This window comes from Akebia trifoliata, chromosome 1 (assembly GCF_017979445.1).
Source record: "Akebia trifoliata isolate Shusen 1 chromosome 1, ASM1797944v1, whole genome shotgun sequence".
Taxonomy (NCBI): domain Eukaryota; kingdom Viridiplantae; phylum Streptophyta; class Magnoliopsida; order Ranunculales; family Lardizabalaceae; genus Akebia; species Akebia trifoliata.
The window spans coordinates 9880133-9896496 of NC_141375.1; the positions used below are offsets into that span (position 1 = coordinate 9880133).

Consider the following 16364-nt stretch of genomic DNA (forward strand, 5'->3'; position numbering starts at 1 on the left):
CATGTAAGTGCATCATTCCCTTGATAAAATATCATCAGGTTGTAATGCATGACATGCTTTACAGGGTCTTTAGTTCCATTAAAAGAGTCAAACTTTAGCATGTAGAACTTCCTTGGTGGATCGGAGTTCTGGATCGCCTCTGTGGATGGTGATATTCTCAGATCCCTGACAATCAATCAAGGCGATCGACTTGACCCCCTTTGATAGCGGCATCCTCCATTTGCCTCATAAAATCTTCCACCTCCACCAAAGTTAATAGGTTAGGTGGTATGTTTTGTCCGTTATTGACCTAATTTCCCTTAGACCGAACTTTGGGGTCGTGATTCCCAATTCAACATCTAGCGTCATCGTCATTGTCCCTTATGTTCTCTGATCCTTCGGCCCTCTGTTGTCACAGTTTCTTGTTCTCTTTTTTGAAGACTCAGATCTCTTTTGATCGTCACTCTATACTCTACTGTAGTTTCGTCCTTACTTGTGCCAGCAAAAGCTATAGACGTCTTCCATTGGATTTTGGTTCCCTTGTACTCCTTGAGTTGTAGGAGCCTAATCTTCTTTTTAAAACCCCAGTTGCTGCAACTCCTGCAGTAACTTCTGCTGCTCCTTCTGCTTTAGTTTCTATTGTACTACTTCGATCGTTATTCCTTGTGTTTGTCATGTGGATGTCATATTTTTTGTTTAATTCCCACGAGCGATGCCAATAGTAGATGTGATTTTTGTGATCACCTCGAGATCGTCACTTTCTGATTGAATGATCTGCCTCTCCATGAATCCTTATCTGTTCCATAGAGCCTTCAATGCCTAAGTTAGTTGCAGAGAAAATTTAACAGAGTTTTAGTGCCAAAAAATTGCATACCTTTGATGTGGGGATCCTCTTCTATTTATAGAGAGAGGGTTGGTATTTTGCATGTTTTCCCTTCTTATCCCCTTTCTATTTTGGGATGAGAAACGTGTGGGATTCCCTTACTAGGAATCCTTTCTAATTTAATGCCTCAAATCCCAAAAAATTAGGGATCAAAGTATTTTTTACTTATGGAACTCTATCTTCCTAACCTTCAGCCGAGTTCCTTCCCTCTGTGAACCACCTGAGCGACTATAACACACAAGTCAAAAGAATGCCCCTAGTGAACTCTCTTATTCCTTAATGACATGTGTCGTTATCTCATTGGTTAGAGAATTTATCCCTTCACATCAAGAATACATCACCTATTTATTATAAATACAATTATAAAATATTATAAATAAAATTATAATTATAATTATAAGATGATGGGCCTCTCTGGGCGCATGAAGAGACTAGCTTCTAAGCCCAAGCTGAGCCCTAAAAATGGTTTGGGCCTGGTCATTTACTTAGTAAGCCAAGTAACACTACCCAAATCCGGTCAATGCCAGGCCAGTCCGGCCCATTTAGATGCTTTTCCGCGAGATACGCCACCACATCATTTTTTTTTTTTTTTTTTTGTCACCTTTGTGTTTCCGTGTGTCATTTCCAGCATTTTCCAAACATAACTCTACAAAGTCAACCGCGGGATTTTTCTCTTTCTTCGTTACCACGTCTTTAAAGTAGTTTTGAAACTTCTCTTCTCTCTCTTAATCAAATAACGAAGTCAGATCCGTAGGAGACCTTACACCTTCTCAATGCCCATACGAATCGATTAACATAGCTTATTATCTGACGATTTTTCTTCTTCTTCCTTTTCTTACCCATACTCCAACAAATAAATAAATAAATAAATAAAACAAAATTTATAGCTTTCTCAGACAAATCCAAAAACCCTAACTTCTCTTTCGTTTTATCTCTCTGTAAATCCAAGCTTCGATCGAAGAACAATCAGAATTTCTTCAACAATTCGATATCAGAAATGCTTCACAGGAGCTTTAAGGCCGGGAAATGGTATTTTCTATCGATTCTATGCGACCTGGATTTTGTATTTTTTCCTTTTGTATCAACTGAAAATTTCTTCATTCAAATACGCAGATAATATTTTAGACACCTTAAAATTATGCAATTTTTTTCTTTATCTTTTATTTTTTTATCAATTTCGTTGAACACTTGAATTCTGCTTTTTTTTTTTCTTTTGTTTGGGGGTGAATTGGATTTGTTTATGATTTCTGACTGAAATTTGAAGGTTTTGATGAACCATGCGGTTTTATTGATTGATTTATTTATTTATGGGTTGGAAATTGGATTTGTTTGTGGTTTCTGGATGAAATTTGAAGGTTTTTAATTGGTTGAATGGTACAGCAAGACGTCCTTGAAGCTTGCGGTGGCTCGTATGAAGCTTCTAAAGAACAAGAGAGAAACGCAACTGAGGCAGATGAAGAGGGATTTAGCTCAGCTTCTTCAATCTGGCCAGGAAAAGACTGCAATGATTCGAGTATGTCTTGATTGATATTTAGAACACAAATTTATTTATTTTTTTCTATTTTTATGTGAAATTAATTGCTTAGGTTTTGGATCTTTTTTTATTATTTTATATATTGATATTCTTTGGTTACAATTCAGTAGGTTTTGATAGCATTATTTTTGTACCTTATCGATTTGTAATTTAGGATGTTAAATAGATCAGATCCAATTTAGTATCAATCATGTGTGAAAGTGTGTATTTCGTGAATTAGAGATGACATCAACTTATCTCTTGGTTTTAATATCATGTTCATCCTAGTGCTACAATAATGATGCAATTCTAATGGCATCTTTGGTAACACTTCTAAAGTCTGAATGGAGGTGGTCTACCCTTACAATTCAGACTTCAGAAATTTCATTTCTGTTTGTTTCTTTTCAGATTTCAGACTTCAGAACTGAAATTCAGAAGTTTTGAACCAGCAATGGGGGGATGCTGGATGAAACTTCTGAAGTCTGATTTCTAGTTTGCAGACTTTAGATTTCAGAAGTGTTACCAAAGCCTGATCATTATCTAGATCGCCCTTATCTAAACCTTATTCATATTATTGAGGTTGACGACATGAATACTATTTTTTCATTTGAGTCTACCATGAATCATATCTTCAGTCAAGGCATGTTCCTTCATATTGTTTATTATTATTGTCATCCCTATTGGTTTTGGTCATCTTCGTCTTTTTAGAGCCCTAGACTTTTATTATATCGCTCTTTCACATGGGCATTTTTTTTTGGCCTTCTTTGTACACACATAAACATCTAAAAAACTTTTCCCTACTTTATCTCATATTGGATTATACTCATTTATGATTTTGTTTCTCCTACTCTTACTGCTCATCAATTTCTGTACCCTCATTTTTTATACGCTCATTCTATGAATATGTTTCTTGACAACCCAACATTGAGCTCCATCATAAAATCTTGGTCTTACTTTTTTCCTTGTAAAATTTTCTCTTTGGTTTGACAAGTAAAAGTTGATCATGCAACACTTCCATAGTGTGCCTTGCCTTCATCTACCTAGCACTAGTTCTATGGGTCACATCTTCACAAATTCTTCATCTTTATATATAACTGACCTCAGATAATGGAAGTAGTCTCTTTTGGATATTGATTGTCCTTCAATATTGATAGTGTTTCATTCCAAAAGAAAATGTCTTAATTTTAATTTGCAAGTTATGTATTTTGTATTGGTCTTATTTATCTTAAAACCTTTAGTTCTTAATGTATTCCTCTGTAGTTCTTGTTTGAAATTTACTTCCTTCTTGTTTTCATGTGCCAACACTAAATCATTTGCAAATAACAAACACAGAGGACCTCTCCTTGAACATGAGTAGTTAATCCATCCTTAACTAGCGCATGCTTACAATCTGATGACTTCTTTATTACGTACTGTAAGAAATTTCTACTCTATTTAGTGTAGTTTCTATTAGTTTCCCTGGACTTCGTATAAGAAACTTAATTAGAGTAAGTAATTTGTCTTAAAATTCGCAATAAAGTTGATTATCATATGTCCTTTGAGACACATTTCAAAATGAAGAAGACACTTGTATATCTTCCAAAAAAAAAGCACTTAAAAGATTGGGGTCTGCTAACCGAATCCTATTCCTCCATTCCACCCTGTCCAAAACCAAGTTTTTTATTATTGAAAGTGGTTATATATATGCTTTCACTACCTCCATCCACATTCATTTGGGTTCCCTCTTATTCTTTTAGGACCCTTCAACTTAAATATTTCTTCAAATCTGGTTAGTAATTGGCTTTGTTGAATATGCCAAACCATCTCAGCAAGCTCGAATGTTGCTTGTGCCCATGTCTTGTATTTTGGGAAATAATAAGACTTACTTTTGTTGTCCATGTTCTCCTTTGTATTTTTTATATGGACAACTTATTATGTGGCACATGCTTTTATATAAACAGGTAATTTTATATTTTTGCTGCATAATTCCATCTGATAGGCTGTTTCACATCAAGTGGATTTATGATAAGGACCAATTTGTGATACTGATATGAAACATTCATGATATATAGTCTTGATGTAAGGTAATTGATAATTTTGAAAGCGTATGGTCTATTACAGCATAGTAACAAAGTTCGGATTCGATAATTATTCCGTGAGGCTTCAATTTCGATAGATTCGGTAAAGTTTCGTAGAAAAATCGGCAAAATTTCAGGGATTATAAAAAAATATCTTATTGGATTTCTTACCTAAACCTATCATCTTTAACCTCTCTCTAAATCCTATCTTCTGTAAAAATCAAAATTTTGGAGGTGAAGGGTAAAAAATGTTATCATATTCCATGATTAATTGAGGGATTGTCGATTAGTTGATCGAATTAATCGGCTAACTCTAATTTGGAGAATTTTAAGAAATTTTTGAAAAATTCAGAGAATTTTGTGGCTACATATTACAGGCTGTTTTAGTTAAAGAATAATCAAACCTCATTGCAGAAATGATATTTTTTGTTCCATTTCAGGTTGAACATGTAGTGAGGGAGGAGAAGATGGTGGCAGCTTATGATCTTGTTGATATATATTGTGAGCTTATCGTGGCACGATTGCCAATTATTGAGTCACAAAAGTATGTATACACATTGGTCTTGACTAGTTTCCACTATATTCCCCGTTTAAACATTTAAAGTTTGTGCTGATATTCATTCATCTAAGTGATTGAACTTCAATGCAACTGTTCCTTCTTTTGCATATAATGAATATATATCTTTCTTTGTAGAATGCCAATTCAACCAGCCTATGCTGTTGAGAAGACATATTTAGGGAAAGAGGGGGGGCAGGTTGCACTGTTAATTCATAATCTTTGTTTTTCTCATCTTAAGTTATAATTCATTATAGAGAATGCTCAGCAACGGTTTAATATGCTTTTTGAAAAAGCATGGCTTGAGAATATTTGCATACGCACACACACAAAATAAGAATAAGAAAAGAAACAAAATATCGTTAAACCAAACTGCCTATCCTGATGGGATTTGGCCAATTTTGGCCAGTGTGATCATTAGTTAAGCTATTATTGTGCGAGCAGATTGGATAGTGGATGGAATCCCCACAATCTGGTTAACTCTACCATTGGAATCATTGAAATAATTTAAAATAATGGTATTTTTCAGCATATCAGCAAGATGAAAATTTTGATGGATAATGATACTTTATGTGGAATGCTTAGAGAAGATGAATTTATTTTTTTCAACAAAAGACTTGTCTTTGGATAGAATGGAGGAACAAGATTCATTTAGCTGATCCCAAATCTTAGGGATAAGTCCTTATGATGCAAGACGGTGAGGAAAGATGTAATTTAGGGGTTGGTTAGGGGGTCTTATTTGGGATTTGGATTTGGATTAAGGATTTGGGCGAAAAATGTTTACAAAATCCCAATTGGCTATTGAGATGTAAAATGCAAAGTTTTGTAAATTGTGATATTTTGGTTGGGGTTGGATAATGGTTAAAGGAAAGAAGAAAGGTTAAGGTTTATAGGATAATGATTAAAGGTTAAGGAAATATGGAAAGTATTAAGAGTTAAGGTTTGTAGGTTTCAAGAATCAAGAATTCAAGATTTCTTGAAAAATCAAGAAAACAAAGTTTATGGATTGGTTCCTTGAAAGGATTAAAGGGTTCTTGATCTCTCACAAATAAATAAATAAATTGTAGAAAAGACGGATTGAAGAAGATGATAGAAGATAAGAAAAAGATTAAAGAAAAAAAATGATATATAAATACACCTTGGAATTACCCCATGATTCCCATGGCTTCAACCACGTTGAATTCACCAAATCCAAACAATAATTGTAATTTTGTTTATTCCATTCATTCTTTGTCAATAAACTAATACAATCTATAAATAAAGAAAATCAACCAAGAGTCTTAATAAAACTAAAAAACCAAATAAATAACCTAATTTCATAACTTCCTCTCTTAAATTTTCAATCCTAATAAACTTAAATAAAAGACATAAAGTTACCAAACTACACCTAAATATTATACTAAGATCATGAACCAATAAAACATGAAAATAAACCCCAAAAACATAAAAAAAAAGTCCTAAAATAGAAAACTAAATAAAATCAACTCTTCAAGCTTTGATGTCCCCTTCACCTTGTTAGAGAAGCTAAAAAAATTTAACTTTTTAACAGTTGTAATGTGGTGTTTATTGTAGTTATTCTACCTTTTATAATACCTAATGTAAAGAAATTAATTTAATTTGCTAAATTAGGTTTTTGATAATATTAATTGATTCATTCTCCTCTTGTCATACTGGTAACATAAAAAGTGATACATATCATTAATGAAATGGATGATTCATTTTTCTTCTTTGACTATGAAAAGATAAATAAGTTCCTTCATTGTATTCATGTTTTATTCTTTTTTATCTATAAAATTATGTTCTTTTACTTTTTGTTTCTCAAAAAAGATGAATTGGTAAAAAAAAGAAGACGTTTTTTTTTTGTTAAGTAGGCACTTCAAAAGCTTTATTTGAAGTTGGGTTCAAAAAGCTTCATTTTGTTGATTGCTGCCATGGGAAACCTTCAAGGTGATTCATGCCATGAACATGTAAAAAGTACTTTCCTGAAATGTGAATCCAACTTGTTATCAAATATCATAAAATGAGGATACATGGGACCTATGCTACTAGTACACTTCAAAATGGATGTTATAGTTGATAAATTTGGGGGTTAACTCAAAACCAATTGGCAATGAGTGGAGAGGCCCAAGAGTTTATAAGGAGAGAAACAAGGCAATGAGTGTTTGATGTAGGACTAAACTCAACACGCCCCGCACATGTGGGCCGAATTGGGCCAAAGCACGTGAAGATATGAACTGGGTGACGTGGAGGAGAGAAAGGCCTGCTCTGATACCATGATAAATTTAGAGGTCAACTCAAAACCAATTGGCTATGATTGGAGAGACCTAGGAGCTTATAAGGAGAAAGACAAGGCAATTTGTGTCCAATGTGGGACTAAACTCAACACGCCCCCGCACATGTGGGCCGGACTAGGCCAAAGCATGTGAAGATATGAATTGGGGTACGTCAAGGAGAGAGGCTCGCTCTGATACCATGTTAACCAACTAACTACTTCAAAAGACCGATCTATTGGAGAAGAGGAGAACTATGAATATATAAGAGGGTTAGGAGGCTTAACTGGAGTATGACTCACTCGAGAGTGGAGGAAAATATACACTCAATACTCCCCCTCACCCATAAGGGAGGAAAGATTCAAACCCATGACCTATATGAACCAGCACTCTGATACTGTGACAGATTTGGGGGTCCAACTCAAAACCAATTGGCGATGAGTGGAGAGGCCTAGGAGCTTATAAGGAGGGAGACACTAAGTGTCCGATGTAGGACTAAACTCAACATGCCCCCGCACGTGTGGGCCAGACTGTGCCAAAGCATGTGGAGATATGAATTGGGTGACATGGAGGAGAGAGGCCCGCACTGACATGATAAATTTCGGGGTCTTACTCAAAACCAATTGGCAATGAACTAAACTCAACAATGGCAATGTCAGTACTTCAATTCTTAGCTGAATGGATCAGGACTGTCTTGAGAGGGATTTTTTGTGTGTGTGTTGGGTGGGGGGGGGGGGGGGGGGGGGATTGTGGAGGTGAAGTAGTTGTTGTAGTCCACATGCTTCCATGTTGTATTCATTTACTTTTTGATGCCTCTACCTGCTTGTTCTCCATTTTGAGAAAGTAATGTTCTCTAAACATTGTTTTTGGACTTGCCCTAAACTTAAACCTCTCCTTCTAACAGCAGTTTTTGTTTGGAAACTTTTACTGATATTCTCTCATATTGTCTCCAGAAACTGCCCCATTGACTTGAAAGAAGCAATTTCTAGTGTAATATTTGCATCCCCAAGATGTGCAGATGTACCTGAACTCTTGGATGTTCGTAAACATTTCACAGCAAAATATGGGAAAGAGTTCATTACTTCAGCTCTTGAGATACGTCCAGAATGTGGTGTTAATCGTACAGTGAGTTTCTAAAGTTTTTGCAGCACTCCTTGTTAATTGAACTTGAAATGATTATGTAACAGTTGCTAATGATCAATTTTGATATCATGAATTAAAATTTTACTATTTTCTAGCATTGCTTCTTATCATGGTTTTACTTTGTTAATTTCAGATGATTGAGAAGTTATCTGCAAGAGCACCTGATGGTCAAACCAAAATCAAGATCTTGACTGAAATTGCCCAAGAGCATAATGTCAAATGGGATGCCGAGGCATTTGGAGAGAAAGAACTGAAGCCTCCTGAGGACCTGCTGGTATGAAAAATGAATAAAAATTCCTACCATTTGTTGCATGGATTTTCATTGTAAATTTGTAAGAGTTGTTGAATAATATTTATATTGTGAACATGTAATCGAGCAGAGTGGACCGATTGCATTTGAGAGTGCTAGTAAAATGCCTGTGGAACACCACAATGTCCAGCTTCCACCCACCCATGGTCAAAAGTACGAATCATCTATATATCTATCTCAGAAAGATTTAACGGGATCGTCACAGAGTTCCCCAGCTTTTGGTACTACAGATACTAGTACTCCTAAGATGACACAGCTGACACAGCCTACCATTTCCCGATCAGAATCAAGATCTTCAGGTATGTGAAAATTATTATATCATGATCTTATTATGATTTTTTTTTTTTTTTTTTTGATGGGTAAGCTGGACTTGAACCCATGAACTCAAAGTTGCTTTGCAATGTGTCAAACAAACTGAGCTATGGGTCTAGGGCCTGATCTTATTCTACGATTAGTTACTTGCTTTATGTTTAATCACATTATCCATCTAGTTCTCACAATACTTCACGGGCTCTTTTGTCTGTTGTACAGAAAATGAATCTAAGGGAAGGAATTTTGGGAGTTCTCATAGCAATTCTTTTTCGTCAAATAGACAAAATTGGAATATGGAATTCAAGGATGCAACCTCTGCTGCACGGGCAGCAGCTGAATCTGCTGAAAGAGCAAGTATTGCTGCTAGGGCTGCTGCAGAACTCTCTAGTTATGCAAATATTACTAGGCAATATTCATCGGAATCGCATGACTCCCCAGTTTATGATCGAAGAGATGAACGTTCTTCCAAGGATTCGGTGAAGATGGTGCATAATTCACAGAAATGTTCCTCATATGACATAAATCCAAGTTCTCAGAATCAACAGAGAGAGAGGAATGAGAGTGAGAACCTACAGGGAGTCGCTGGAAGCATGCATGATGGTTATGATAGTATTAAGCGAAGATCTAGACAGTCCAGTATGGCTTCCACTGATGATGATATATTGGTCACTGGTCTCCCAAACACAGATAGATATCAAAAGAGCTCATCTGAGGCGGAAGCCATTAATCCCAATTGGCACACCAAGAAACCTGAGAAGGGTGACTTTCTTGGCGATACAAGTTTCAAGAAACAATCTAATCAATCTGAGGTAAAATCTGTCAAGCACCAGCGCGGTAAGGAAACTGAGAAATCTGACCATTCAGGGGATGGGAGCATTAAAAAACAATCCAGCAAGTCTGCCTCCTCTCATTCTCATGCAAGCACTGATGATGATGATGTAATCAATTCAAATCCTGATCTCTGGAAGTATGGGAATGATAGTGGTGAGCATTCTTTCATTGATACTAGTTATGGGAATGTGCCTACCAATCAACCAAGCTTCAAAGATTCTTCTGCTGTAGTTTTTGATGATTATGTTTCAGACAAAGAAAGTAATTTTGGTATCGAGGGTGAGTTTGATAGACATGAAGTGGATTCATATGCCCCATCACCAGTTAGAAAATCACCCTCCCCTCTTGAGGTTTCTTCAAAAGGAGATGACTTGTTACCTGCAGCTTTTGACGAGTCAGATGGTCCAATTTCTGAGAGTGAAGATGAGAAGGAAAATTTTAAACTCTATGGAAGAACAGAGTCTAGCATTCAGTCACATGAGGAGAGTGTTTTCACAAGAAGCCCAGGAGAGAGCGGACATGGGTCAATGAAATCCTCCTTCACGAGAAAGGAGTCCATAGAAGCCTACAGGGATCCTTGGTTGCATTCCTCTCATGATGATTCAAAATCTGGGGACGTATGCCCTGAGAGAAACCAAGAAACACAAGTGAATGTTGGAAGTCCATCAACCCTGATTGATAGGGTTCATGGGTCAATGAAATCATCCTTAACTGAAAAGGAAGCCACGAGAATGGATGGAAATCCTTGGTTACATTCCTCTCCCGATGATTCGGAATCTGGGGTTTCACCCTCAATGGGGAACCAAGAAACAAAACTGAATGTTTCCACAAAAAGGGGAGCCACAGGAAGGAATAGAAAGCCTTGGTTGAATTCCTCTTCCGATGATTCAGAATCCGAGTCTGCACACATCAAGAGAAATGAAGAGACTAAACTAGAGGTTGGAGGAGAATCTTTGAAGAAATATAACCAGGGTGACTTGCCCGCTACTAAGCTGTATCCAAGACATTCAAGATCCCCAAGGAACTCGGATGGTTTGGACCATGAACCATTTTATCATCCAGAGATTGAAGAGAAGCAACAACCTCTGCAATCTTCAAGGCGTTCATCAGCCATGGAAATCAAAGCTAAAGATGATTTTAGGGCATCGGGGTCACCAGATTCTGAAAAAGTTTCTGAATTTTCAGATCACATGAGCTCCGAAACTGGGCAGGAGTTGAACTTGAAAAGATTGACAGGTGGTTTCCGTAACAAGGCATTTGTCCGTCCACCTTATACTAGGAGCCCTTCAGGTGAAGGTGATACTTCACAGCTATCCACAAAGAAAGCAGCAGAAGATACTCCTACAGTTATTGAGCAACCAGTGGTGTCCCCTGTGGTCAAGTCTTCGACAAGTTTTAAAGCGCAGTATCAGAAACCAACCTTGAAATTTTCTGAAGAATTTAGTTCAAGAAAAGTAAAAACAGCATCTGATTCAGATAGTGATGATGCTGACTTAATCCCACGACAAACTATTGGCAGCCGGGTCTATAAAGGTGAAAATTTGAAAATTCCTAAAGAATTTAGCTCAAGCAAAGGAAGAACAATATTAGATTCAGATAGTGATGATGCTGAAGTAACGCCACAGCAAACTGTTCGCAGCAGAGCCTATAAAGGTGAAAGACTTTCTCGCAGGACAAGGGGTTCACCAGCAGAGCCTGGTGCGAGCAGCCTTTTGAATTTAGCAAGCGGACCCAAGATGAAACTCTCTCCACAAGTTTCTTATGAAACTGAAACTTCTTCAAAGCCACCGGCCCAAGTGGTAAGCTCTGGAAGTGAAGAGAACAAGTGGAAAAAAACAAGTACATCGGTTGAACGACAATCTTTTAACCCTACAACACCGCAACCTCAAGTCTCAGAGCAGAAGGAAAGTGTGAAATCTAAGTTGCCAAAAACTAAAAGGCCAGTTGAACGGAAACCTTCTATGCCTACAGAACAACCCAAAGTTTCTGCGTACGAGTCAAGTTTCAAGTCATCTCAACTGAATTCATCTGTGGAACAGCCATTTAATCCTCCGACTAAGAGTGTACCTTCAGGGAGTACTGACACTCCAAAGCCGTCAAGTTTGAGAGAGTTAAAATCAGATCTGAAAGAGGACTCGCCCAAGAAAGTTTCTCACGTTCATCCAAAGCTTCCAGACTATGAAACTTTTGCTGCTCACTTCGAGTCTCTCCGATCTAATCACCGGTCATCCTAGGTAAATTTTTTCTCTAAATTTCAGCTTGGGTATTCTTTTATTGGGCCAGTGGCAATAATCAGATGATTGATCTGAGAATAAGAAACCAATCCTTGTTAATATGAAAATGTTTGTAGTTCTCCGTAGTCTGCCAATCAACGACAGTGATAGAAACATAGTGTATCGTGTGTGCGATTGAGTCCACAGTTTCGTTTGTTGTCACTTGCTTCACATATCTGCATTATCTTTTTTTAAATTCAAAGTTACATTGAATAGAATTCAATATTCCTTACATTCCTATTTGATCACCCCTCGTGTAATGTGCTTTTCATTTTGTTTTAGGGAATATGCATGTAAGAAGAACCTGACATCTTAACAACACACTTGGTAGATCATGCATAATAGGTGTCCCTAATACCAATTAATCCTGATTGTTAAACTAGTTGCTGTCTATTGAACAGGTGTTGCCTGAAGTCATATTGACCTCAGTTTCAGTCTGCTTCAATTAAATACAACCGAATTATATGGTTTTGGCTGTTGATTGAAATGTTAAGATCCTACTGCCTGTCCTGTCCACCTGATAAGACATTTTTGTATTTCTTGCCAATTTAACCAGCAAACTGTTAACGCTTATATAGAGCTGAGGATCTTCTCAATCCCATTTTCAATTAGTGTTATCTAGGAGCCAAAAGGTGGTGAGTTATGAAGTTATACCAATTTTTTTTATGTAGACTCTGATTTTTGGGGGGTTTATCCGGGATCATATGGACCTGGTGTGGTGTGTTGTGGGATCCTATTTTGAAGATGTATTGGGCGATATCATTAGTTAGGAGTAGGGAGTGTGAGTTAGAGGTTTATGTATTTGTTTAAGAACATTAACTTTTAAAATGAATGGAAATTTCTTGGTTATGATAATCTATTTATCATGGTTTAACGGACATTTTTTGCTTTCATCTTGTTTCTTTGGAAATTTATCCCACATCTGCCTAGGAGAGGAACTTGAGAAAGTTACGTGCATGTCATGCCATACTTGTGGTATGAGCCATGGGTTGGCATGTGCCATGAGGCCACATGTGGGCTTTGTCTAGTGTCTCTAAGACAAAATTTATTGATCTTTATCTAATTTACTCGATGTTGTTGAATCTCCTTACGGTGATCAAGTACATGGAGAGCTTTATTTGTCTGCTCTGTTTTGTTTTCAACTTGACAAAAAGCCTTTTTTTTCATACTGAAATACCTGCTGGTTTTTAAGTATCTTTTGGAGCATAGTAACAAAACAACGCTGTTTTTTGTTGGAAAAAAAAAAAAAAAAAGGCATCTTGTAACTTTGACAATTAAAATGTTAATAAAGGTGATTTTTTTAAGTCACGTTTTTTATGTTTTAAACAAGTTTTTTTCAAAAAAAATCTGAACGCTCTTTTTTTTTTTTTTAAATGTGGGATTTGATACATAATAGAATTTGATGATTTCTAAATGTAGGAATATGAAATTTGATGCTAATATCTTGATGTTATGATTTTTCATTTATTTTTAAAAGTTTACAAATGTACTCCTTTTTAAGGGAAATCGTAGTTCTGTATCCCGAGGAGAGCAGATTTACGATTCTCGAGCCTGTCACCTCAGGGGTGTCGATTGAGTATGCCACGTGGGTAAGTCAAATTATCATATGATTCTTCCACAGTCCCTAGATTTTTCTTGCAAAAATCCACCCTTCAAACTCTTTAATCTATTCAACTTTATCCTCAATTTATTGTTTTTGATCTCTTGAAGAAAATCTTTGATTTTTCTAATTAAAAATCCATCATTTTCAAGCTCTTTAACATGTTCACCTTCATCTTCAACATTGAAAATAACACCTTTGATTATTCTAATGCATAAAAACCATCTTCTTCAAGGTTTTTAAACAAATTCAACATTGTCTCCAATCCATCGACTTGAAACTCTTCTGGAAAACCCTTCGGTGCTCAAAATATCCATCTTCTTGTACTTCCAAAATGTCCTATTATGTTTTTGAGTTAGAAAGGATATATGATATAGATCTCAAGGTTGAAGAGAAAAGATAGATCTTTAGATGATTGGTTTTAGAGAGAAAAAGCAAAGGCAATTTACCAGAGTTGTTAAATGGTTAATTCAAAGGCAAAGAGTCCTAGAGTACTTCTAAGTTATTAAATATTTAATTAGAGTGGGCTGAGTTGACTCCCGACTTTTGACTTGACTTGACTCGACCCGTCTCGTCTTGTTGGACATTCAAGTTTCTCGAGTTTTAAAACTATGATTAAACCTCTTGTGAAAAAGACCCCAACTTTCCCAAAGGTTCTATATTACTCTTTAGAGTTGAAATTAAGTAATAGAATCCCTAGTTGAAAGATGAAGGAAATTTTTTTTTTATGGTAGGGAGATTATTGAAAAAAAAAAAAATTGAAAAAAAAGGACATTGGTTGTTGATATGCTTACTTTCATTTCTGTTAATCTCTCAAGAAGAATGCAGTCAAGGACTGCAAATAAAAAGTCGTGTTGGGATGACACAAAGTATTTATTGTGATATTTACAATTCTGACATGGATATGCATATATAATCATAGATGATTTTTTCTCGTATTACGAGAAAATACATTTATGATCATGTGCACATCCTATGTCAGACTTGTGAGAATCATAGTAAATGCTTTGTTTCCTTTCAACATTTTGTGTAAATAAATATTCTCAAATATTTAATAAAATCATCCGTTTTTTACTTTTGCTTGCATCTTCTTCAAATTTCACCAAGGCTGTCAATAGATCAGATCAGATCCAAGCCAATTTAATAACTCAAGATCCGATGAAGACATGATTGGATAATTTTTTGGATCGGGTTCCGTTTTGGATCAGATCTGAAACACCACATATTATATACGGGTCTGGAGATTAAAATGACACGTATAGTCTATTGTGGTACCAATCCGATCTGAGTTGACCCATTTAAATCCCTAGTTGGCTTCGGTACAGGTTTGGATCCACTCAATTCAATGGTTGACATCATCGCTCCAATCGTTGGAGAATATGTGGGTCCCATCAAATATTAGATTGAATTCCACGGCTGATAATGGGCGGCTACAGTGAGTGTCAACCTTCGTGGAAACTGGTATCGGTATCGAAGGTTCGGTACAACCACCTTGAAATGCCTTTTTTTTTGTTCTTTTTTCGTCATATTTTCCAAGGCAATCCATTTCTTGTGAAAAAAATAAGATATATTTTCTTGAAAAATATTCCAAAGAATCGAAAGTGGTACTACGGGGATTTCATGGAAAAACACATATACCCAATTGAAGAATTGAAGAAGTACTATTTACAACTACAACTTTTACCTATGTCAAAGGTTTAGGTCGAGTTTAGCTTAACTCAGCTCCGACGACTCTAGCCTCGATTAATAATGTTCACCCCAAACTTGCCTCAACCCCAACTCAGGTCTATATTTTTTTACCCATCCCACCTCTAATAGTATTTCTAAACTCCAATTCCCCTTTAACACATTTCTTTTGTTTTTCTTAATCAAATTGGAAAATCTCCAATTTTTTAATCAAAGCAAATCCTAATAAGATTATAGAAGATGCACACCAACTTTTACTTATTACATTCTAGTTAAAATGAAAAATGATTGAGATTGATAAAAGATGGGGTGTCAATATAAACTCTCTTGAAGGATATATATAGATATACTAGAGTTCACCCATGCCATAAGCACAGGCATCCTCTCTTGAGTTATGAGGGTAAAAGAAAAAAAATAAAGTTAGAAAGGTATTATTATTTTTAAAAAAAAATTGAAATCAAATGGGTAAAAGATAAAAAATAATAAAATGGATATATATATATATATATATATATATAGTAAAGTTAGGGAGGTGAAGAATAAATGAAAAACGTGGGTCCCAAGAAACTATAACTTAATGGAAGAGATTGTAGACACCCCAATTTGAACAGACCCCTACTCGAAAGAATTTAAAAATATCAACTTTTTCAATAAATCTCGTCACAGGCCTAAAAAACCCAATTGGTCTAAACATGGCATTTCGAGCGATTGAAGGTTCATAAAACCTACAAAGGTCTCATAAACCCACAATAAGACTCTACGCACTCCCCACCTTCTCTATTTTTCACCGCTCCATTCTCGAATCCAAAAATACCCTAAGCTCACTTAAAGCCCATCGACCCTTAATTTCCTAAAAAATCATTTTCACCTCACCTAACCTACCTTAACGTTAAACCCATACAACTCAAATCTTAAAACTCACTTACTTTTAAACTCATTAAGCCCCACCCT

General features: G+C 36.0%; 1 protein-coding gene across 1 annotated transcript; it reads left to right on the forward strand.

The window, feature by feature from the left end:
• Positions 1-1536: 1536 nt before the first annotated feature.
• LOC147410668 (uncharacterized) lies at positions 1537-12984 on the forward strand. The gene is made up of 8 exons (XM_086438231.1): positions 1537-1891; positions 2243-2375; positions 4873-4976; positions 8212-8383; positions 8535-8675; positions 8782-9010; positions 9243-12088; positions 12529-12984. Exons 1-7 carry the CDS (start codon positions 1860-1862, stop codon positions 12086-12088), a joined length of 3657 nt encoding a protein of 1218 aa, XP_086294357.1. The 5' UTR covers positions 1537-1859; the 3' UTR covers positions 12529-12984.
• Positions 12985-16364: the final 3380 nt, after the last annotated feature.